Consider the following 23873-nt stretch of genomic DNA (forward strand, 5'->3'; position numbering starts at 1 on the left):
GCCTGTAGAGAGAAGATTCTCATACACATTTTTCTGCAGGTTGTAGTGAACACTGAAGCAACACATAAGGGTTTAAGTAGAGGAGGTGCCAGCGTGTCATGGGGTCTATTCAGAATGGAAAAATCCTTTCGGATCGAGTCTGTTTAATTTTTTCTGGATCAAGTCCCGAACCTTGTGTTTGGTTTGTATTCAGACTGGCATCAAGCGGGCCATCCTATTACAGATTGAAACTTGTAAACAAAACCATGTGATAAATGATCTCTTCTGTCATTGGGCAGAAATTATGAGGGCGATTAAAAAAGAAGAAGAGAAAGATGGACATGCTGCACTTTACAATTCCACTTGGATGTGTTGAGACTGAAAATATGTTCCATATTATCGGTGGAAATGAAATCTGGTTCCCTTAAAGCAAACCAAATGTGTACAAACCAATTTGTACATTTTTTAGATCCCCTGCAAAATTATGTGTAAGCTTTGCCTATTTTTCGAGGGGTGTGGGGAGTAAGCTATTGGATGGATAGACAGACAGACAGACAGACAGACAGACAGACAGACAGACAGACAGACAGACAGACAGACAGATAGACAGACAGACAGACAGACAGATAGACAGATAGACATACAGACCGTGTTGTGGAAAAGGATGGTTGATGGAAAAGGGGCCGGGGTTGCTCTGTGCCAAGAGTCCCACATACGACTCATTGGCAAATCTCTTGCTGCTCTGCAGAAACTATGTCCTAGAAAACAACAAAGGTTCTTGAATTTTGACCTAAAAAAAAGGGCATAATCATAATAAATTCTTGGTGAGATTTTGTGTTTTTGCAGTTTTGGGGATTTTTTTGTTTCAGAGAAAAGGAGCAATATAGTAAGATAAAGAACAAATCCTCCTGATACAGGCATTAGAAATGAACAAAAGTCAATTGTTAACAACTCCAAAGAAGCAAAGGATGACGTTTTAATGGACAAAATTGTAACGGAGAAAACGTCCATGTGCATTTGTTTTGACCTTTAGCAGTTCTCTACAGCTGTCTGTTGCTGCAGTCTGACCTCCTGTTCTGCCACAGGTGGACAGCTCGGAGACGCTGTCAGACTCAGACATGGAGGGGAAGGCTCTCACAGAGGTCCACTCCATAGGAGTCCAGGTGGAGGATGAGAAAAGGTAAAGAGGCTCCACTTGGTTTCTTTTTTTCTTTGCAATATGACATTGTTGGTTTTACTTGCTCATTCATTCGGCACATCAGTGGTTCCTTTCTTGTAATTTATGAATTCTCTGAAAAATCGTAATCTATTATTTAAAAATAAACGCATCTTGTTGAGCGCCTGCCAGTGTAGCCAGATATGACTGATTTGTTTGGATCCTATTAATTCATTTAAAATTTAATCAGACATCACAGCTTGAACTCAGTAACACTTTGTTCCAAGAATGTCTTGTTATCTGCCAATGGTGAGTGTAACCATGACTACTGCAAATCACACACTTAACACGACTCTGACACAAGGCCTTGACGCCTCTCCTAATTATATCTATCATTGTTTAAGGCTCAGATTTGCATTTACACACTCAGCTGTCACACACCTGTGTACGGCGTCCTTCGCCTCCTCCGCCCATCACAGATGAAATGAGGACACTGTGTGGAGAAACATGGGGCCGGTCACACAACAGTGAGTCAGACTGCAGCGACCAACAGAGTAAACACTCATGGCTGAGTCCACAGACGTGACATTTGCACACACTGATATGTCATATGCCAAAGGATTTAGCCGGATTTTCATAACCATGCCAGTTGTGGTGACTGCGGCGACAGTGCTTAAAGTGGAATGTGCATTTATCAGGCCATAAAAACATTGATGTGCGCGGCGGAGCGTGTGAGTGGATGGCTCTGAGCCTGCTGTGGCTCTGTCTTCCAGGCGAGCCCGTTTCAAACGCTCCAACAGCGTGACCGCGAGCGTGCAGGCTGACCTGGACCCTGAGGGCTTCCCGGGGCTCAGCATGGCAGTGCCGACGCAGGACAAGAGTCTTCAGTTTGGCTGCTCCTTTCAAAGGCACTCGTCAGAGCCAGAGTCCGCCAGTCAGTACACAGAGTGCCACCGCACCGTCCACACACAGGGACAGTGGGCCTACCGAGAGGTAAGCATGCTCTCTGAGAGCATCCTCTGAAAAGCTAATGTCACAAACAAGACAGTTTGCACTACTACTTCTGCATAAGATTTTTTTTCTGGGATTTTCTTTTCATATAAAAAGCTCAAAAACCTGTCACTTCACTAAATCTAACAGTTAATGTAGCAATGAAAGGACTGTACTGAAGCAGGAGCACTGATGCTTTACTAACCTGTTTTAATCAGAAAACAATTCCTTCAAGTAATTCCAGCTCACGGTTTGTGATTTGTGATGAGATCTGGAAATGTGCCATAATAAAAGATTTAGCCTCTGATACACCAGGGCCCCTCTAGCAATGGCAGGTGGAAAAAAGACCAGAACACTAACATTTAGCCTGCATCTGTGACTATTGGGTCCATATGTCAAAATCCTGTCAGATGGATAAAATATGTTTTAAGTGTTTAGCTTTAATGAGTAAAATAATTATTAGTAAGAACTGTGCAAAGGTTTACACTAAAATGGGGAACTTGAACAGTTTTACACCAGTTTTTTGATGATAAAATTATTATTATGTAGAGTATTGTTATTTGTATTGATTTAGCAAAAAGCACATTTATTTAGGCGTCAGCTTTTTTTTTAAGTGTGGGTTTTGCTTAGAAAAAAGCTTTTAATTTCTCTGTTGTAAAAAAAAAAGGAGAAAAAAAAGGATCCAACAACCCAAATATTTTCCATAAAACTCTTTATCTTCCTTTAATTAAAACAAACTAGGCTTGACCTTCTCTGGATGTGTTGTTGCTTTAAAGCAGCTGGTAAACAGAGCTGGCAGAAAGCCGGTGTGAAAACGTGACTACTGTAATTCAACGAAAACAGCATATTTTTTAAGTCATTATTTTGTTTCTTTTTTTGTGTGTTGAGTTTTACTGCAGGTTAAAGTGCAGCTCAGCACAGACCAGTACTGGTACCGGCCAACGAGACAGCAGGCTCTGCTTCTGTAAACACTGAAAATGCAAAATACTCCAAATGACTTAAAACAAACCATCAACTACTGTTTGAATCTTTATTTTTTTCAGATGATCTTCACTTCTCCAACAGACAGTTAAATAGTGATCCTTTATTTTATCGCGTTTTGGGTTTCGCAGATTTTTTTTTGTTCAATTTTGCATCTGGACTGCAATATGCCTCCTGATTGGCTGGGAGTCTCTTCATCATAAAACTAGTTTTTTATGTCTAATAAGGAAGAAAATCAATCAGAGGAGACTGTTCTTCTCGGAGGAGCTTTTTCTGTTACAACTCTTACAGAATGCATATCAGCATCTTTAATGCATTGTGATCATTTTCATCTTTAACATGGAAAGCTGACTCTCCCTGTAAGATTGTGAGCTTCAAGTAGAGTATCGTCCATTATCTATGAACCTGATCACCCACACCAGTTCCTGAAATGTGTTTTTAGCTGCACAGAACTGCAAAAAGACTCCCACATCAACAGTTTTCCTTCTCTGTCATTGACTTTGTGGTCTGAGCAGTGGCGGGTGGTCTCATTCACTTTTCTGATCCAGGGCTCTAAAGTGTAACCAATTTGGTCCCACGTGCGACTGGATTTTTCAATGGTGCGCCTTAAATTACATCCATGGTCTCTACAAGTGCGCCTAGCAGTTCTGTGGAAAGAAAAAGCCTAATCTCTGCGACTCTAAAAGTCTCATTCCTGTATGTGTATGCAGGTGTAACACACCTCGAATAAGAAAGATTGCTTTTGTTCACAAAAATGTACATCTGAGTCGTTCAGTTTGGGTCGGTGCGCATGCACTCTGTGCTCACGTGCCCGACAGTTGGAGCAAATCAAAAGAAAAGTCTGTTCAAAACTGTTTAACACCGGAGCTTCAGCTCCAACGTTTACAGACTTTCGTCTACAGTAACTTTTCAACCATTAACGCAGTCAAAATTATTCCAGCGGATTCTGAAGCAGGGAAAAAAAGCAGTGTTTGCGCTGATATGCAGCAGCGTGCAGTTGTGAAGTGTTTACGCAATCAGCGTTCTTCAGCGGAGACTGCCACAGAGGAAAGTGGCTTTGCGCCGCAGCTCTACATTAGTGATGTGTTGCTTATCGGTGCAAAGTCAGAAAGAAAAGCTGTTTTTCTCCGCGTCAGAATCAGCTGATTTACAGTGATTGTGTGAACGGTTGAAGATTTACGGCAGGGGTGGACTGTTAGCTCAGCAGACTGTGTTACTATATATTTCCTGACTTTTTATGTAAAGATCCCAGAAAGGGTTATTTATTGTATTATTGATTTCATAAATAGTATTATTATATATTTGCTGATTATTTTTATAACTTTTTTGTTTTGGTGAACAACCCAGAGAGGATTATTTAATATCAGATTGGGTTATTTATCTTTGGTTGTGTGTGGCTCTCTGGTAAACAATAAATGTTTACATTTAGACACCGCTGCAATCGTCAATCTTTTCTTTTTCAAACTGAACCTGGCTCCCAATCAGAGAATAGAAGTGTCATGTGGCCCTCACTGGAAAAAGTTTGCTGACCCCTGCTCTTAAGTCCCAGATCCTAATAAGTGTGAATAAGAAACATTCATAAAATGTTATTAGTTTTTCTGAAACACAAACTGCTGCAGTTTACCTGACAGCTTAGCTGGTTGTGCTGCTGCTTCATCTGTCTGAGAATGGTTGCAAACCGAGCTAGCGCGCAGTTAAGATTGCAACCATGCAGTCTTAAAATGCAGGGTCACTCGGTTAGCATTGTGTTTGGGCAGTTGTAAGGTTCACTCACTCAGTTCATGAATGCACTCGCTCAGTTTATCTTTGCCCTTGATGAATCAATGGCAGCCATGAAACGCCATAGTCTAGAGCCTTGAGATATTTTAGGGGCTCAATGAGGTTTTGTTTTAGTGAAAGGCTTTGGTAATTTTTTAGAAAGAGTAAACTTCAACCTTGATAATGTCTTAATTTATTGTTCTTTCTTTGTGTGAATTGCTCTTAGTCTGGCCCATCCCTTGGCATCAATAGACCCAGGCAGGGGCTATTAAATGGGGAATTTCTTGGGCACGCAAACCCCTCCACCGCGATAAGGTGGCAATTCAAAGAGGGGGAATTTTTTTTGATTGTTTTAACAGTTTTATTTATTTTATTAGGTTTATTTATTTATAAGTATTAGGGTACTAGAATTTAGGGGATTTTTTTTGGGACAGAAGGGGGAAACCAGAGCACCTGGAGAAAACCCTGTAATTAAAAGTTTTAATTTCTTTTTTTTTATTTTATTTTATTATTTATTTATCCAAAGTATTAAGGGATTAGAGTTTGGGGTGTTATTTTTTTGGACAGAGGGAGAAACCAGAGCACCTGGAGAAAACCCTGTAGTTAAAAAAGTTTTAATTTCTTTTTTTTGTTTGTTTTTTTTTTATTATTTTTTTATTGAAAGTATTAGGGGATTAGAGTTTGGGGGGGGGGGGTTGGACAGAGGGAGAAACCAGAGCACCTGGAGAAAACCCTGTAGTTAAAAAAGTTTTAATTTCTTTTTTTTGTTTGTTTTTTTTTTATTATTTTTTATTGAAAGTATTAGGGGATTAGAGTTGGGGGGGGGGGGGGGGGTTGGACAGAGGGAGAAACCAGAGCACCTGGAGAAAACCCTGTAGTTAAAAAAGTTTTAATTTTTTTTTTTTTTTTTTTGATTCTAAGTATTGGGGGATTAGAGTTTGAGGGGATTTTTTGGACAGAGGGAGAAAACAGAGCACCTGGAGAAAACCCTGTTTTAGACTCAAGTATCAGGCATTAAGGGGAGGGGGGTAACTTTCCACAACACTGTTGCCTGACCTCGAGAAAAATGCAACAGTGCTGTCACTAAAATATTTTTTTTCACAATAAAAGGGGTGTTGTGGAAAGTGTTATGTGTGTGTGTGTGGGGGGGGGGGGGGGGGTAGGGGGCCTGGTGGTGTATGAGGGTTGTGGGGGGCTCGGTGTGTGTATGTGTTGTGTGTGGGGGGCTTGGTGTGTGTTTTGTGGGGGGTTTGGTGTGTGTATGGATTGTGGGGGGCTTGTTGTGTGTATGTGTGGGTTGTGGGGGGCTTGTTGTGTGTGTGTGGGTTGTGGGGGGCCTTGGTGTGTGTGTGAGGGGGTGTTGCAGAAGGAAGGCTTTCTCTCCAGTGTGGTCGGGGGTCCACTTAGTCTTTTTTTCTAGACTTTCTAAACAGGTTCAGGAACCTCCGACCAGCACTTTTCTTTGGAGGCTTCTCTTTCAGATCATCCACCTGCTGCTGTAGTTGGACCAGCAAAGCCTCTTGGCTTTCACTGATGAGGGTCTCTTTCTCCTTGACAACAACCTGTAGGTGACCGATTTGCTGTAAAAGGGTGGACTTTTCTTCTTCCAGTTGTTGTCTTTCTCTTTCCAGCTGCTTCTGGCCTTCCAGTTCTTTCTGGACTTGGGCCAAAGCAGCTTTTAATTTGGTGGACTCTTCCACCTCCAGGTCAAAGCTGAGTTTGGCTTGATTTGTTTTGACCCTCTCTTGTTGAAGCTCTTCTTCCATTTGGTGTAATTTCAATCCGAGGTCTAAATTCTTCTTGCGATAGGCCTTTTTTACCATTTTAAGCCGTTCGTCTTCTTGCTCCAGCTTTTTCCTCAAGATAACTTTAGAATTGTTTATGATCGCATCTTTTTCTCTGATGGTTTCTTTTAGTTTTTCTACGCCCTCATCAATATGTGAGAGCAATTCCATAAAGGTCTTTTCCTTCTGGTAACAAACAGAGCTGTCCTCCTCATACTTTCTTCTCAATGCAGCCATGTCCTGCATGAGGGAGGTGTTTTTACTCTGCCATTCTTCTCTTTCTTTAGTCAGCTGATTTTGTGCTACTGTTAACGCCAGCTGATGGTCATATAGAAGACGCTCTTTCTCCCTTTCAAATTTTCTGGTGAGCTCCAAATGTTCCTGCTGTTGCTGCCTTTTTAGGCCTGCCATCTGATTTTGTAGCTGGACGATGCTTTTCTTGGAGACCCTTTCAGTATTGCTTATGATCGCATCTTTTTCTCTGATGGTTTCCTTTAATTTCTCCATGCCCTCCTCAATATGGGAGAGCAATTCCAAGAAGGTCTTTTCCTTTTGGTAACATGCAGAGCTCTCCTCCTCATACTTTCTTCTCAATGCAGCCATGTCCTGCATGAGGGCGGTGTTTCTACTCTGCCATTCTTCTCTTTCTTTTGCCAGCTGATTTTGTGCTACAGTTAACCCCAGCTGATGGTCATTTAGAAGACTCTCTTTCTCCATGTCCAGTTTGCTCTTGAGGTCCAAATGTTCCTGCTGTTGCTGCATTTTTAGGTCCTCCATCTCACGGAGTAGTTGGACGATCTTTTTCTTGGGGACTCTTTTAGAATTGGTTACCTCGGTCTCCCTGTCCTCCTGAGCTGTCTTTAGCTGAGCAATTTCTTGTAAGAAAGAGGACTTTTCTTCACCCAATTGCTGTCTTTCTTCCGTCAGGTGGCTCACCTGTTCTTCAAGGTGTTTAGTTTTCAGAGCAGCATCTGCCAGCATCTGATCTTTCTGCTGGAGAAGCTCCTTCAGATGCCCTACTTCATCTTTCAGAGCAGTGATCTCTTGCAGTGCCTCTGCATTTACCACTGAGGTTGACTTAGAGGTTGAAGTTGGCTTATCCAAAGCAGTTGCACTTTGTTTTTCTTTTCCCAAAGGTTTGACTTCCTCAGGCTGAGTTGATTTAGGGACAGAGACCGGCTTCACAGGAAACAGTGAAGCTGGGCGAAAGGAGAGGGTTGGAGCAAAACTCAAGGGTTTTAAACCTAAGGTTTGGTTTTGCGGGCAGATTTTAGGCATGGGTTTTCCCCAATCCTGCTGTCTTTTTGGTTGAGGAGTTTCTGGATTCTCAGGAAATTCCTCATCTTCACTTTTAGAAAGAAGAGAATAATCATAATGAGGAGTTTCTGGCATATCAGGAAATTCCTCATCACTATAGGAAGGGGGAGAGTCATCGTAGTCTTCGTCTGTGTCATCCCAGTCCATGATAGTGTCAAACTCAGAAGTGGGCTCTTTCTCCACAACAGATTCAAAATTGCTGAGTTTGATAGTCTTTCGGGTTTTTCGGACAGAACGGCGTGTTGATGATTCCATGGTAAAATTAATTAAGATTTCTATTCAGAGTTTGACGACAAAGATTCTTTGTAACCGAAGGCACTTTTTAAAAAGAGGACCTGGTCTTTGGTTCTTTGTGATCAGCGAAACCTGTGTGCAAAAATGGATCTGAATGTGAAGTTTTGGGTCCTATATCTGAACTTTTAACAATGACATCATGATGATGTCATGACATCACATGAAATCATATGACATCATATGTTGTCATATGTTGCATCAAATGACATCATATGACATCATATGTTGCCATATGATGTATCAATTACATCATTGACAGTGCGTTACGTAGAGAAATGTTGCTGCTTTGAAATGGGGGAGGGGTCTTGTTTTCTTTTCTTTTTTTTCTTCTTTTTTTTTTGGGGGGGGGGTTCTTATTGTTTTTACCTAAAATTTATTTTTAGGGTAAAGAAGCACACACAGGCACACAAGCAAACACACCATTGAAAAACAAGCACACACACACAGAAACTGTAAAAACAAAAAACCTTTTTAAATTGTTTTATTTATTTATTCAGCTCAAGTTAAAAACTATAAATGAATTCAAACAGCAGCAAAAACGCATTATGACTTTAAAATGATAAATATTAGCAACATGAACATGAATTTTACACAGCAGTTTATCACACATAAACTGTCCTCTGATCTAAATGTTGAGGTATGGAAATGTTTGGAGAGGTTTCCTCCACATTTTCATTTGTCGTCATGAACAAACTGAAGCACCTATCTTGCTCTTCTTCAGACTTTGAAAAACAAAAGTCACTAACTAAATCCCAACATTGTTTTTTCAGCTCCGTGAAAGACATCCTACTTCAACTATATTTTTATTCATTTAAAATGAATAAAAAAGTGTTCCCAGTGGTTTTTCAAAAATACTTATGCAGTTTTTAGACAACATAAAAAAAAACGGTTTCATTTTCTTGGACATAGTTTCTGGAGAGCAACAATTAATTACCTCTTATTTGTGGGCGGGGCTTTTTGCGCTGAAGTAACCCTCTGATGTTATATCATGAAACCTTTGTTTACACGCTTTCCCTCTAGCTTACAGCCTTTCACAAATCCAACCTAACATTGCCGGTGCAACAAAAATAGCGAGTGATATTGGAGCTATCCATCTGTACAGTTTGGATCCAGATTCCAGCTCAGACAAGGAAAACAAAGACATTCATGGATCTAATTGTCTGCAGGGAGATGGATCAGAATGGAGCAGGAAGACTTTGGTCCTCACATTTCTCTTGCCGTGTCACAAATTACAGCTTTTTTAAACTGATAATTTTTATTTGCTCTGCTTTGAATAAAGAATTACTCCGAAACGCAGTTTTAATCCTAAATTCTTTCATATATGTCCTCCATCATCAAAAAATTTAACAAGAACGTGTTAAAAATACAATTTTCATTGGAGTGGGTCTTTAAACACCAACTTGCTCGTGTAATTTATCATTATTGTAGAACCGTGTTTTAAGTGAAGGGCTTTATGTTTCCCAGTTTGTAAGTTAATTATTTTAAAGTCCAAATGTCCAAATGCGATTAAAAAGGAAAAGGAAAAAGGTATATAAAAGTGCTGAATAATACATAATGTGGTCGAGAAGGTGGTGTGGGTGCACCAAACTTTTGTGCTGGTGCACCTAAGAAAAAAAGTTAGGCACTCCAGTGCAACCAGTGCAAAGATTAAATCTGGAGCCCTGTGATCTGTTTTCATTTTAGGACCTTATCCAGGGAGGGTACACCCCTGAGGCGTGTCAGGCGGATCCACGGCCCCACCAGCACCCTCACCTCCCTCTTCGCTCCCACTCTCCTCTGCCAATTTCTGCTGAGCGTGCGTGGGCCGGGACCCCATCTCTGGAGGGTCCGCGAAGCCTGCCGGACTCGGGCCGAGCTTCACCCTGCATGAGAGATGGGGAGTTCTTCTTGCGCCTCCTGCAGACTGAAGTAGAGAGGATGGAAGGATGGTGCCAGAACATGGAGAAAGAAGCTGAGGAGAATGAACTTCCTGAGGAGAGTGAGTTCTTAAGGTGTTACATGTATAAATCCAATTTCTAGATGTTCAAATGAGGAATTTTTCTTGCAGTTCTTGAGCTGATTCGAAATGCGGTTGGCAGCGCACAGATCCTTATGTCCCAAAAGGTTCAACAGTTCTTCCGGCTCTGCCAGCAAAGTGTGGTCAGTGTGACAACGCGTCCATTTTACAGATCAAAACCAGAATTTTTGGGCTCAAAGATTGCTAGCTTTTCAAGTGATGCTCTGTCTCTGTGCAAACCCAGGACCCATCGGCCTACCCTCAGCCCACATCTCAGGACCTGGCTTCCTTCTGGGACCTGCTCCAGCTCAACATAGAGGACATCAGGGTCAAGTTTCAGGACCTCCTGCGGATCAAGGACTCTGGCTGGAGACTCCCACCTGAGAAGAAGGTCAGGAACCTGGTGGTTCAAGTAACTCTGGTTTCCTTCGTGTGCGCTCCCAGAGCAAGGACTGAAGTGTGTCGCGAAGAGCACACATTGTTGTGACCAATGTGCCTTTGGAAGCTGCAGAACTTTAGAGAAGTAAAATGGCTAAAGCTCAGCTTCCAACAAGACTGTTTAGAGTTTAAAGTCCCACTCCGACTATCTATTCTCAAGGCGTTCCTCAGGGGTCTTTTTCTTATGATTATGCTGATTTTAGCCAAAATCAAAAAATCTGTGTTGCTTTCTAAAACATAATTGGCAGCAGGAGCATATTATTCACCTCTGTGTTGTGGGCGGTTTTGTTGGCATGGAGCAGCCCACCCCCACTTCCCATCACCCAGATGTTCTCTTCTGTTGGCTCATAGCCCCTCACATCCCCAGCCTAACATTATCGGTGCAACAAAAATGGTGAGCAATATTAAAGCCATGAAGTCGTGCAGTTTAGATCCAGATTCCAGCTCAGACGAGGACAAAAAAACGAAGACGTTCAAGGATTTATTTGTCTACAAATGGAAGATCAGAATGGAGCAGAGCAGGGAGACTGTGGCACGCCCAGCATATTTTCTGTATCAGAAATAAAAGCTTTTTCAAACCGTATTTTTCCATCTGCTGCTGGTTCATCGTGGTTTGAATAAAGAAATACTCAGAAAGGCAACTTTAATCTTTATATGTTTCTTCCATCATCACAAAAATGCCTCAAGAACATATTGAAAACACAATAAACGCCATTTTTGATGGAGTGGGTCTTTAGGGACCTTTGACTTCATTTTTTTCTACCTACAAACTACTAAATTATGGATGACAAACTAACATTTTTCTCTCTTTTTGTTTTTTATTTGTCTCATCTTTTTGTTCCACTTCATGTTGAGGTGTTTTTTCTTTTTTATCTTTGTTCTTTTGGTTTCCATATCCATATCTCTCCAAACACACCATTTTTTGTTTTCCTCTTCATCGTGTCTACATCTCACTGTCAACCATCTAGGAAGATAAGAAGCTTCCTCCCCCATTACCAAAGAAGCCAGCAGGTGGCGTGAGCGGCAGCCTCCGAGCCGACAGTGTGGGGGACGGGGGCGCAGGAGGTGGTGGTGGCCTGGTGGTGCCGCGAGTGGGAGGGCACACCTTACCCATCAGGGAGAAATCGCTGGACCTTGGGGACCGTCAGAGGGTGGAGGCGCGGAGGCGGCTGCTGCAGACCAAGCGCACCGCCTCCTTCAGGCAGAACTCAGCCACGGAGAGCGCCGACAGCATCGAGATCTACATCCCCGAAGCCCAGACTCGACTTTGAACGCACCCTCCTCCCTTACCGAGTTAGATCTTCTGCAGGTTGTTGCCGTTTCTCCCGTGAGAGGTTTCCATCACTTCTCCCACTTATGAAACAAGCAATGGCAGCCATCGTAGTGTCTTGAAATTCTGACATTTTAACACAGAGGCCTAGACCTTAAGTGGTAGCTAGCAGACGACTTGCTGACAGTTTTGGTTGCAGAATTTCTTTCTTATGGTTTTGTCCACTTTTTTTAAAAGCAGAGGGTCTCACCGTAGTAGCATGCATGTGCGTTTTCACTTAGAGCATCTCCTTCACAGAAGATAAAGGGCTTTACTGGCACAAGACCTCTAACTAACTCCCTGATGCCATTTTCAACAAAATGACATCAGTGTTTCACTTCTGACTCCGGACTTCCTTTGATCTATACTTTCTGATGCTGCCGATGGATGGATCAGAGTGGAATATTATCCGGTTTCCACAAGGTCAGGAAGGGTCATGCAAACCACAAAGACTCCGAAGTACCATCAGCCAAAGTTGAACTGGCATTTCGCTCACTTTCACCGCTCCCGTCTTTTCTGCAGACTCCTCTCAGCAGTGAGGCTCATTGAATGTGCAAGTGCTGTTCATACATAGAGTGCACACTCACGTTTGCCAAAAAAGAGCTTTTGCAGTGTAGCATCACAGCCTCCGGCGTCAGAGGCACTAAGTAGAACCTTTTGCTTTTAGCGTTGTCTCTCTGAAGTGTAGGATGTTTTGAGGAGTTTGTGGAGCGGATTTTTTATTTTGGTTCTTTTGTGTTTTTGGGATGCTTTCAGGACTTGGTGGAGCAAGCCACATTCTCACTGTGAAACTGAAGTGCCACCAAGTGGTCGAACAAGGACTGAACTAACAACAGTGGTAAAAAAGTTGTCAGGAATTATCAGACACTTTAACAGAAACAGCCATGAGGAGAGGATCAGTTACTTATAAATGTCTGTTCAGTATTGCTTTAGTGACCTGCTGTTTTGTTATCTTGTAAGGGAGCCACTAATTACAAGGTTTTTCCTGTCAGTATCCACCTATAAAAAAGAGAAGTGCATTTATCTTGAAACCACAAGTTACACAAGAAAAAAAAGTTGTATTTTGGAGGGTTTTTGTGGAAAAAAAATCAACAGATATATTATGTAAAAGATCCACTGAATTCTGATTTTTGCGTTCTTTTCCCAATCAATCGGATATTGCGATGCTTTTTTTTCCCCTTGACTAAAGTTAGCACGAGTCCAGGTAGTCTGAAGGGGTCCGGTTTGAGAACCTGCACTCCAGGTATTTTGTATGTTTCTTTTGTAGAGATTTGTGTGACTGCACCGGATCTATGGAACAGAGTTCCCAATCTGCCATTTCCAGCGGAGAAATCCAACAAACACAAAGTCTCACAATTTTTAAGCATGACCTTTTTTGGATGGAATGTGTTGGCAAAATGGGATATTTTAACGGGAGATGTATATTTTATAATATAATCAACATTTCTAGATTAGTAGAGATTATCTAGTCATATATCAAATGTGAAATACTGCAGTATTATTATGATAGATCATAGTAATGTGTGGCATATCCAGACTCAGTACAAGTAAAAAAAGAATTTTAAATTATTATCTTGAAATTGTGAGTCAGGTTTACAGGGTATAACTGGCAAGAATGCCAAGTATAATCCTTCTTAGGCCTACTATGTATCTGTGTGGTTCTCACAACACGTACTGTTGTTTCAGCTCCTGCGTTTCCTCTTTAGAACCGACTACATGTGCCTAACCAGCTATATGTGGGGGTTTCTTGCGGACACAGTTTACACTACGAATATATAGAGATTTGTAAATAGATATCTGCAGAGAATATTCTTCAAAATGTTTTTATCGTACCTGCGTATCTCCCACACCTGCAATACACACTAAAGACTGGCACATTTTGTTAATATTAATACTGCATGTTTTAAGACAGCCTCCTTTGAGTAATTTTACTCGATAGCAAAATTTGTAGGCTCTAACAATCTTTTTTTTGTGCGTGATCAATGAAAGAAATGAATTGTATTTTGCAAAATGAGTCCTTGAATGACTTTCTTTCAGAGAAAAAGAGACGTCCCTGAAACGGCAAGGGGGTAGTTTGGATTTTGAACTGCGATTTCAGAAAATCTTTTTGTGAAACGAGCTGCCCTGATAGGAAAAAGAAAAGAAAAAAAAGGGGGAAATCACATCCATAACATCTGCAGCAGCGTGGGCCGCCGCATCCTCGCTCTGGTTACCCCCAAACCTGATGGCGGCTCGGTGGGGTTCGATGCAGCCCTCATCAAACAAAGCACAAAGAACTGCTTTAATACTGTTTTGCCACTGTGAAGGACCTTTGGCTCCGCCCTTACAATCCTCAGTCCTGCGCGAGGGGACGGCAAGGAGTTTCTATGTCAAGTTGGCCTTTAGACACACCGGGAATCAATGAGGCTTTTGCTGGATTCACAGTAGCAACTTCTTCATTTAAGCTGACTTTTACCTTTTTACTTATCACAAGTTGAGGTGTCAGTTAGCCACCTTGCCTAGAAACAGGTCCACTACAAACACAGCTTTTGGTTGTTTGTTGGGTTCATGTGCACAGTGTAAACCCGGGGTCAATCACGATTTCAGTGCCCACCGAGACAGCAGACAGACGCTGATCTGAACTCTTTCTGCTCACTCTTGAAGTGCATAAACCCACAGTGGACAACCAACAGTTCACTCAGAGTACCTCACTTTCTAGCATCAGTGTCTTCTATGGCCACCCAAGTCCCTGTCTCCAAAGGGTTCTGCAAGACCACGACAACACCGAAAATTCAGGGCCACAAACGCCCCACAGGCATGTTGTTCGTGCTCTCCGAGCGAAGGGAGGTCCTCTTCCAGGTGTTTTTCCCAGGCTGAAGAGCAGCGGGGGCCGTGGCAACAATGTCTGTGTGTGTGCTGTATACTGTGCAACAACCAAGACCTGGAAAAGGGTAGCAGCAGCAGATTTGAGTTTTCATTTGACATTCTTGTAAGGCAGAGCTGCTCTGGAGGAGAAAGCGAATTTATATGGCAGCGGGGGAAACTAAGATGCAGCTTCTGAACCTCTAAAGACCTCTGAGCATTTTACTGCTTTTCTTTGTATAATTTTAACCAATGAAACATTTCTGATCTGATTTGTGACCATTGCTGCAGCCTTTTGTGCGCTTTTCACAAACTAGCACAAACATTCATGTCCTCAAAAACGTGTAAAAACTATTTTGAGCTGTCGTTCTCGTGACATTACTCTCAAAGGCCATGAACAAAGATTTAAATGCACACTGCAAAGACAACGAAGGGCTATTGCAGAAAACACATGAAGCACAACTCCCTTCAGTCTAATGTATAACACATGGGAGAGTAGCATACTGAAGGCTTTAATGAATACTTCCGCCACGCTTCCCCCTTTGCCTCCAGAGCAGCTCGAACCCATGCAGATGTTTGACTAAAACTCCAATGTGCCTTCCGCAGTGAGGTGCAAGTCTTTGCGTGTGTGCTTACTGACGACAATTTGTGGCTCTACAGGACACACGCCGACAACCACCAGGATCAGAGAACAGAGCAATTACTGTGTAATTAGCAAAAAATAGATCCATTTAAATGCCCTGCCCCCATCATGTTTACAAAAATGTAAATACCTGCTACAAATGGACATTGCTCTACTCTATATTACATATATTGTTATTACAATATGATTATTGTCATTAAAAGGATAAATTATTGCCATTATCTTCGTCATCGAACATGGTGTTGTCATTTATAGCAATGGGTAAGCGACCTATTGAGGAGTGAGTTTTGTGTACAGTCAAAGAATTACTGCTTTAGTTCAGAGTTAGTTGAATAAACTGCTGCTATGGAGGAGATGGGTGAAAGAAATGTGACATTTTTCTTTGTCATTGGAAGTTGTGAACATCTGAGCCATCACATCTGCTTTGATTCCACTCTAAACAGAAGGACAGAGAACAGAGAACCGTATTTTACTCTATAATGTAGCTGTAGACAAACTAGCACTCTGGTCTGTAATCGTCCATCTCGTGTTACCTCGCAGAACCCCATGGTTCTTTTTTTAATCACACACATTAGCCACATCAGGCTGTTTTGTATGGCAAGCGAAAAGGATCATCATACATCAGAATAAAACGTATAAACACAGCCTGTTTACTATCAAAAAGACAGTTTTCTTTACATAAAAGGAAAACTCAGAATTCATTCCCTACTCCTACATTCATCCCTACAAGTGGAGAGTTATCGAAAAAACATAGTGTCTTTAAATCCGGTCATTACTACTTGATGAAGTCATGAATAGTCGCCGGCAAGCTAGGTTAGTGCACGGCTGTCAGTGCTCAGAAAATACAAAAGAACTTTATAACTTTAAAAAGTCATGCAAAAACAATTTACAGTAAATATATTTAAAAGTACACTTCTGTGCTTCAGAGGACACCCACATGAAGAAATGCGTTTCTCCTCCATGCCACATCGCGTTCTGGCGGAGGGATACATCCTACAGCTCACCCCAAAAAAAAAAAAAACCTAGTCCGGAAACCACTGCAGCTCCAAATGCCCCTACAATTTGGAGCAATAAGGAGCAGCCAGAGGGTTAGGGAATGAATTCAGATTCTGTCGTAATGCACGCATCTTTTGCGTAGTCCCAAGATGCATTTAAAAACCTGTTATTTTTCTCCACTTAAGTGCATGTAGAAAGTGAAATTCTATTCTGTGTAAAAACACATGTTTAATGTTCATGTTAGCATACAATAGAATGCAGCTAATTTACACGCAGCAACAATGGCGCTTTCTGTGTGATAGAACACTGCCTTTTATGTCACGTTTTAAGATGCTGTTTTTCATTGCTGTTACTGATGTTTTTTTGCAACGTCTACCTGACGTACCGATTCTTTTCACTTGCCATAGTTGCTGATTGGTTAGGATCAGGATGGTTACTTGTACTTTAAAATGTTTGGCTTTTATTTCTTTCCTTTCCAAATGAAGAATTGACTAAAACGTAGCAAAATGAGTCTCTATGAAGCAGAAAAACAAACAAAGATTGGCAATGGAGGTTGTTGCACGACTGCAGTTGTGATTTGTTCATTTTATTTTATGAACGGGAACTCAATTGTTGGTTTTCTTCTGTTTTATGGATGCAGGGGTGTCAAAAGGAGCCTGTCTTCTAACACTGTAGCCCAGAGAGTTGGCACACTGTGACATGGTTTAAACATAGAATGTAACACTGTCAATGTTGTCAAAACATTTTCTAATGGCCAACAGTATTAATGATTACTATAAAGATATTTTAGCGAGTTAAAGGAAGTGGGGCTGCCTCTCCTTTGTCTTTCTTGTGTGTTCTTTCTTTGAATCCTGAAATTATTTTTCTAAAAATAATGATTAATTTAATCACACGTTCTCCTATTTATCTTAAAGGCCCTATTATCATGCTTTTCTTAAGTCTTTCAGGTTAAACTATTTCCATATCTTTGATCATATATCACCTTTGGCATACTAAAGAACAATTTTTTAAATAAAATATTTGTTGTTTTTGCAACTAATTTTCATATCCTGAAGTAAGAAAACTCGATTTCTGTTCTGAGACTCCGCCTTTCGCTCCGTGTGGGTGCCGCCCATTTCATGATGTCATCTTAGAGTCAGCCTCAGCAGCGTGTCTGCGTTTCACCCACAAAACAAAGATCCAAACTTTGTAAAAGATGGATGTGCATATTGTACATATAAAAGGAAAGAGTTGACCGGATCACAGCTAGCTCCACAGAGAAAGTGGGCGTGTGTGTTAGCCTGGGGGTGGAACTGGCAGAGCAGACTGTTCTTGGAAGGGTCTGTTCCTTACTTTTTGACCTCACAATGTGAGAACCCACTTGTTTTCATGGATTGGGAGGGGCTGGTGCTCAGAGAGAAGGGTTTTAGAGGAATTCTCAGAAGTGCTTGAATGGATCAAAATACCCCTTTGGGGTTGTTTATAGTGAAGAATTAACATTATGATACACTTGAAAGCTCAAAAAAGTTGATTTTGCATGTTCTTTACAGAACAAGTTAGATGTAAGTAAATGTTCTGAGACATTAGCCCTGGTTTTTACATTCCTTTTATTCTTTTATTAAAGTTTATTTTGACAAACTATATCAAAGCAATAAGATCCAACAGAAACATCAAAACGGACAAAACATGAAAGTCAAACTTTAAGTCACTCACAGAGCTCGACATCTCCACTCTGCAGGTTCATTTTCTTATAAAAAACAAATATCTGCCCACATTAAAAAAAAGAACGTTTAAAAGTTCACCCAGCATGCATGATTAAAACGTGGAAGAAAGCCGACCCATGGAGACCAAACATCCAGAGGCACTTTAACCTTTGTGCTATCTTAAATGACCCCACCCTTACATTGACGTGTTCTCCCTACCATGACAAATGTGGATAAAGGTGGAAAGATTTCATGTAATCCATGGACACCAGTGAAGATCACAAATCATTGAAGAAGGTTCAGCACACTGCCTTGTGGGTCTAGATGACCCAACTCCCAATGTTAAAGTACCTAGGATAGCACAAGGGTTACAGCAAAGCTCATGACCCCACTGGAATGGACTAAAGTGGGGATTTGTGTACTACTGGACGGAGTGCTGTGCAAAGTAACCTTTAGGCTGACCAGACGTTGTGCTGAGAATTCGGACTTAAAGCTCGAGGTCCTAATTTTCACCGCACCTAAGTGAACATCTGAAGGACTTATGAAAAGTGGGGGTAGATGAGCAAACCAAAACATTAGATGACAGAAAAGTTTTTTATGTTTGCTTGAGTCCTTACAATTATTTTCATACATGATCAAACAAAGAATATAAAGGAGGGGGAAAAAATCAATCCTTCTCAGCAAATTGATGGAATCTACAAGCAAACACAGTACCTTGAATCTCCTGTAGAGGATGCTAGAACTTGCTAAAAAGAACCCACTTCTCCATTGACAAGTTTCTACAGTATCCCTCAATCAAGCCCTCAGTTCCACTGGGGGCTCAGGTGAAGAACTGAACCAGGTTCAAGAAATTTGGGATTTCTTTACCGGACATTAGCTGATGAAACAAATCTTTCATAGATGCGGTCTTGGCATTTGTCTTCCATATCATGTTCTCAGAGAAGCAGGACTACATCAGCATCACCAACAAACACACCTGTTTTGCATTTGAATCATGCCACAGTTGGTTAAGCAGAATATATTGTATAGTGCGGTGAACTTTAAATGTTAAACTAATTATGTCTTTTTTCCTGCTCTAGTATGATTTGGGGAAAGCTACAGGAATGTACAAAAGCACTAATGTGTGTTTTATCCATAGGGGCATCAATGACAGATTTAAAGTAAAGAAAAATTGAGAAGAAGAAAAAACATTTCTGAAGTTTGTTTGTTAAATATCAAGAACTATTATTACATTCATATAAAGCTCGAATGCTTCCGTTTTACACTGTTTTTTCAAAATAATATCATCTCAAAAATGAATTTTCCTTGCTTTGCGTTAACCATTTCCACAATATTCTAGTTCCTTCTGACTTCATTCAAATGTCATTTAATGCCTGGAAACTATTCAACTGCATAAACATTTACAGCCACACCTGTGCAAAAGTCCAATCTATGACTAAAAGTAGTTTGTCCATTTGCTAGAATGTAAATACAAGCATGAATGTTAGGGTTTCCCTTCAGCAAAGTGTTTCTGTTCTCCTTCCGTTTTCCTCTTTTCTTCAGATGTGAACTAAAGTGGTTTGAATGCATTTGACGAACAGAAAACACTCTGGAGACTTTGGAGAACTCCTCAGGTTTGTGCATCAGTGTAGACCAAGCCAGTCCTTCAGATAGATAGATAGCTGGATAGATAGATAGATGGAAACTTTATTAATCCCGAGGGAAATTAGGTTCCAGTACAACTCTAACAGGAGCAGACATACAACGACAGGGATACACACACATTTCGAAGTTGACAGAGGTTGTTTTGCTGCCTTGACGCCGGCTCATATATACGCAACCTTGGTTAGCGTGCAGATGGTCCACATGAGGCTCAGGAGGGTGGGGAGGATAGGGGTGGGGGGAGGGGCATGAGAACTGTCCTTGGAGTGCAGCTCCATGAGCCAGGCACATTCCTCCAGACAGCGCACGGAGGAGGGAGGGGGGTAGAGGCGAGGTCAAGTAGGGGATGAGTTGCAGTTATCAGCCCTGTGAAAGGCTGCTGTAGTCCACTCTGAAAGCGGTTTTGTTTTGGGGGAGCCAAGGACGGTTGTCCACAGCTCGCTAGGTGAGACCGATTAGATTACATTCCTTTCTTTTGTGCGCCAACAGGTTGTTTTGCCCTGCTGGCAGTGTCCTTGGCTGGCCCTGCAGTGTTGAGGCAGGTTTGACTCGAATGAAAGTGGGTGAATTTAGCCCGGTCTTCCCTCAATCGGGGCAGGAACTCGCTCCAAGGTGGCTTCCATCTTCCGCACAAGTTCAGGGGTCTCAAGCAATCTGCTTAAGTGGGCAAGACAAGCACAGAGCTTTTGATCCTGTTACGGCCGCTAGAGGCCGCTATAATGAATGTTTGTTGGGCGCCTGCCTATTTTGGCATTTAAGAGCCACCGTAGTTGATGTTGTGGGCGCCGCCATTTTGAATTTGCCGCGGGAGCAGTTTCAAAGCTTCTAGCCTTTGTTTTGATGCAGTGGAGAAAAAAAAAGGAGAAAATTTAAAGAAACAGCAACATTTATCAGAATTTGTGATCCTCTCCCCAGCGTGGTAAGAGTTAGATCTGCTGTTTGTTTGTTTTTTGAGTGATGAGTGGATTGAGTGCAGTATTCACAGTTTGTCAGTTGTCTCAGTTTGCTATAGATGACTGAAAATGTGTATGTAAAATTTAATATTGGTTATGTCTGTACAATGGAATATTTTGGAGCAGTTTAACAGCTGTTTAATATATATATATATTTGTTTATCTTTTCCAAGAATTATTATTATTATTGTTGTTGTTGTTTTTTTCAACATTCTGTATTTACAGTTTGACCATTCAATTGGATGTGTGCTACACCAAGGGAGATTAAAACCACTCAACAACCACGTTAATGTAGTGAATTTCCTACAGATCCGCTTGTGAAAGCTTCTCCATCTGAGTCTCTCCTCCCCAAATAACCTTTACCCAGAGCTTGACAGATCGCCTCTCTCCTTCTTCTGCTCCCAGACCGCCCGAAAAATCAGAAATCCTGCGATCCCAATTAGGAGAAATCCAATTATCAGAAATCCAGATAGGTACAGTTCCTCGACGTCTTCCACAGACAGCTGGGACAGGCACACCAGCCTCCACTTGCCCCATGGATTGTTGCCGTGCCCAACCGCATGGGTGCCGTCCGGGCAGGAAGGGTCCTCTTCCCCGTTCCTTAGTGTGGAAAAAACTTTGTCGATCGAATCCAGGGACCAGCTGATCAGATCCATATTCAGAGTGCAAAAGAGCAGTAACATTTTGAATGATTTAAAGCAGAACAAAAAAATGAAATTAGCAAATAATAAAAAAAAACGTTCTTAAGGTTCGCATTGGATCCAGTTGGTCCAGAAGTTGTTTCTGCTGAAGGCAGAAGTGGCTGACTGCTCTCTCAGATTAAACCTGAAAAGAAAATCAAATAGTTTAATCATTTTTTAGCTTTCTAAAATCATCTTCCTTAATTTGACATTTCAAGACTCTAACGAAAGAACTATGAGAAAAAACAAAAACCACTTCATCATTGAACTTCTTAATCGTGCTGACTGATTATATTTGTACAGCATGTTGCTAAAAGCATTTTAGAGACAAAAAGAAAAACATCCACTTTCTGTGTCTGCAGGAACTAAACCCAAACATCGGCCAGAAACTTTAAAGTCTCCTGCTAAGATGCAGGATTAATTTTACAGGCAGCACATTTAAATTCTTCAGAAGGTTAAGTCTAATAAGAACGGCCCTCCACCCCCTCATCTTCTCAAGGCACTGCAGGAGGCTGCTTATAAAAATGCTAACAAATGCAACACATCAGCTCTGTCATCAAACAGTTTCCACATCCTCACAGAGAGTAAAACAACAACACACTCAAACACAAAGGTTGATAAATGTCAGCAGACATTCAATTATTTTGGTCTATAACAAGTATCGTCGTGAATAAAAAACAATGGAGAACTTTAAGTGTCATCCTTAAGACAAACTATTTGATTAATTAAAGGACTTCAGAGGGAAAAAGAAGACCTTGAAACGTTGACACACTCAACCCCTCTGTCTCTGTCACATTTACCCACTGAAAAGATCACACAGTTACTCGACTTGTTTCATGAAGCGCCATCTCTCTTTTCTCCACAGCTAGGGAAAACCACACTCAGCAAATAAACCATACGACTCAAAAATGGACAACCTATCCGGCAAAGGTCTTATCGAAAACCACGGAAGTTAGTGAAAAGGCTGAACGATGAGGTAAAAAAGATAATGGAGCTAGGTGTTCAGGAAACTGAATGGCATCTCAAAATTTGATACATATCCAATGCCTAGAATTGATGATCTGCTGGAAAAGATCGGAGCCGCCAATTCCATCGCCCCCCTCGACTTATGCAAGGGTTACTGGCAAGTACCTCTCAGCAACGCATGCCCACAATATACAGCATTCAAAACACCTGCTGGGCTGTTTCAATTTACAGTGATGCCCTTCGGTCTGCATGGAGCACCAACCACCAAAGATTGATGTACAAGGTGCTGCAGGGATGTCTCCACTGTAGTGCAGCCTATTTGGATGACGTGGTGATCTTCAGTCACACCTGGAAGGAACACCTTGAACACCTTTGTCTTGTCCTTGGAAAACTTCCAAAAACCAGTCTGACCTTAAATGTTGCCAAATTTGAGTGGGCCCAGAAAGAAAGCAGCTACATGGGGTACCTACTGGAAGGTGGTGATGTGCGTCCACAAGTGGATAACCCTTGTGCTATCTTAGATGACCCCACCCTTGCATTGACGTGTTCTCCCTACCATGACAAAGGTGGATAAAGGTGGAAAGATTTCATGTAATCCATTGAAACCATTGAAGATCACAAATCATTGAAGAAAAAAGGTTCAGAGCACTGTCTAGTGGGTCTAGATGACCCAACTCCCAACGTTAAAGTCCCTAGGATAGCACAAGGGTTAAGGTTGAAGCTATCCACATCTGCCCTCGATCATGCACCAAAAAAGAGGTACGATCCCTCTAAGGATTTGCTGCCTGGTATTGGCGGTTTGTCAATCAGTTTGCCACCATTGCAGATCCCCTCACTGCCCTGACAGAGAAAAGGCAGAAAAACCCAGTAACCTGGACAGGTGAGTGTGAAATGGCCTTTCAAACATTATAAGCTAAACCAGGGGTCGGGAACCTATGGCTCGCGAGCCATATATGGCTCTTTTGATGGCCACATATGGCTCGCAGACGAAAAATGTTTTAGTAGACTGCTTTGCACATGCGCGAACCGGTGACTGTCACCGGCGACTGTCACCGGCAACTAGAAGGCCGGTTCACAGTCATTTCAGTGTGAAAGTGGCAAAAATACATATCATGCTGTCTATTTATTTATCAATCCTACAGACAACGCAGATGAGGCAGAAACACTATTCAAGTGGGATTGCTGTATTTTATGTCGTAGTTATGTTGCTAACTAACTTTAGAAACCTTTTGAGGCTAAAGATGGCTAAAAGAAAAAAAGTTGATGAGTATCGTACTTTTCAGCAGGATTGGACAGATGAATTTGCCTTTGTGGAGAGAGCAGGTTCTGCAGTGTGCCTTATATGCAGTGATAAAATTGCATCAATGAAAAGGTCAAATATTAAACGACACTTCGACACACGTCATGCTGCATTTGCATCGAAATATCCTGCGGGGGACAGCAGAAAAAAAGCATGTCAAGAGCTACTG

At 41.6% G+C, this 23873-nt stretch overlaps 2 protein-coding genes across 3 annotated transcripts in view; one reads left to right on the forward strand and one right to left on the reverse strand.

Annotated features, from left to right (window-relative positions):
* The window catches only part of dlgap3 (DLG associated protein 3), a 193773-nt gene extending 176488 nt beyond the window's left edge, over positions 1-17285 (forward strand). For both annotated transcript variants that reach the window (XM_023959877.1, XM_023959878.1), the window contains exons 8-13: positions 1065-1159; positions 1909-2128; positions 9943-10237; positions 10307-10398; positions 10500-10646; positions 11662-17285. In XM_023959877.1, coding sequence (XP_023815645.1) covers positions 1065-1159; positions 1909-2128; positions 9943-10237; positions 10307-10398; positions 10500-10646; positions 11662-11964 — 1152 coding nt within the window. In that variant the 3' untranslated portion in view covers positions 11965-17285. The remainder of the gene's footprint in view (positions 1-1064; positions 1160-1908; positions 2129-9942; positions 10238-10306; positions 10399-10499; positions 10647-11661) is intronic.
* Positions 6153-8558, reverse strand: LOC111948185 (trichohyalin-like). Its single transcript, XM_023959879.1, has one exon. The coding sequence runs from the start codon at positions 8218-8220 to the stop codon at positions 6268-6270; it is 1953 nt and encodes a 650-aa protein (XP_023815647.1). The 5' UTR covers positions 8221-8558; the 3' UTR covers positions 6153-6267.
* Positions 17286-23873: the final 6588 nt, after the last annotated feature.

Source organism: Oryzias latipes, chromosome 11, assembly GCF_002234675.1.
Source record: "Oryzias latipes chromosome 11, ASM223467v1".
Lineage (NCBI taxonomy): Eukaryota > Metazoa > Chordata > Actinopteri > Beloniformes > Adrianichthyidae > Oryzias > Oryzias latipes.

Coding starts and splice junctions, on each gene's coding strand:
- LOC111948185 (XM_023959879.1), bottom strand. CDS start 8,220: ATGGAATCATCAACACGCCGTTCTGTCCGAAAAACCCGAAAGACTATC.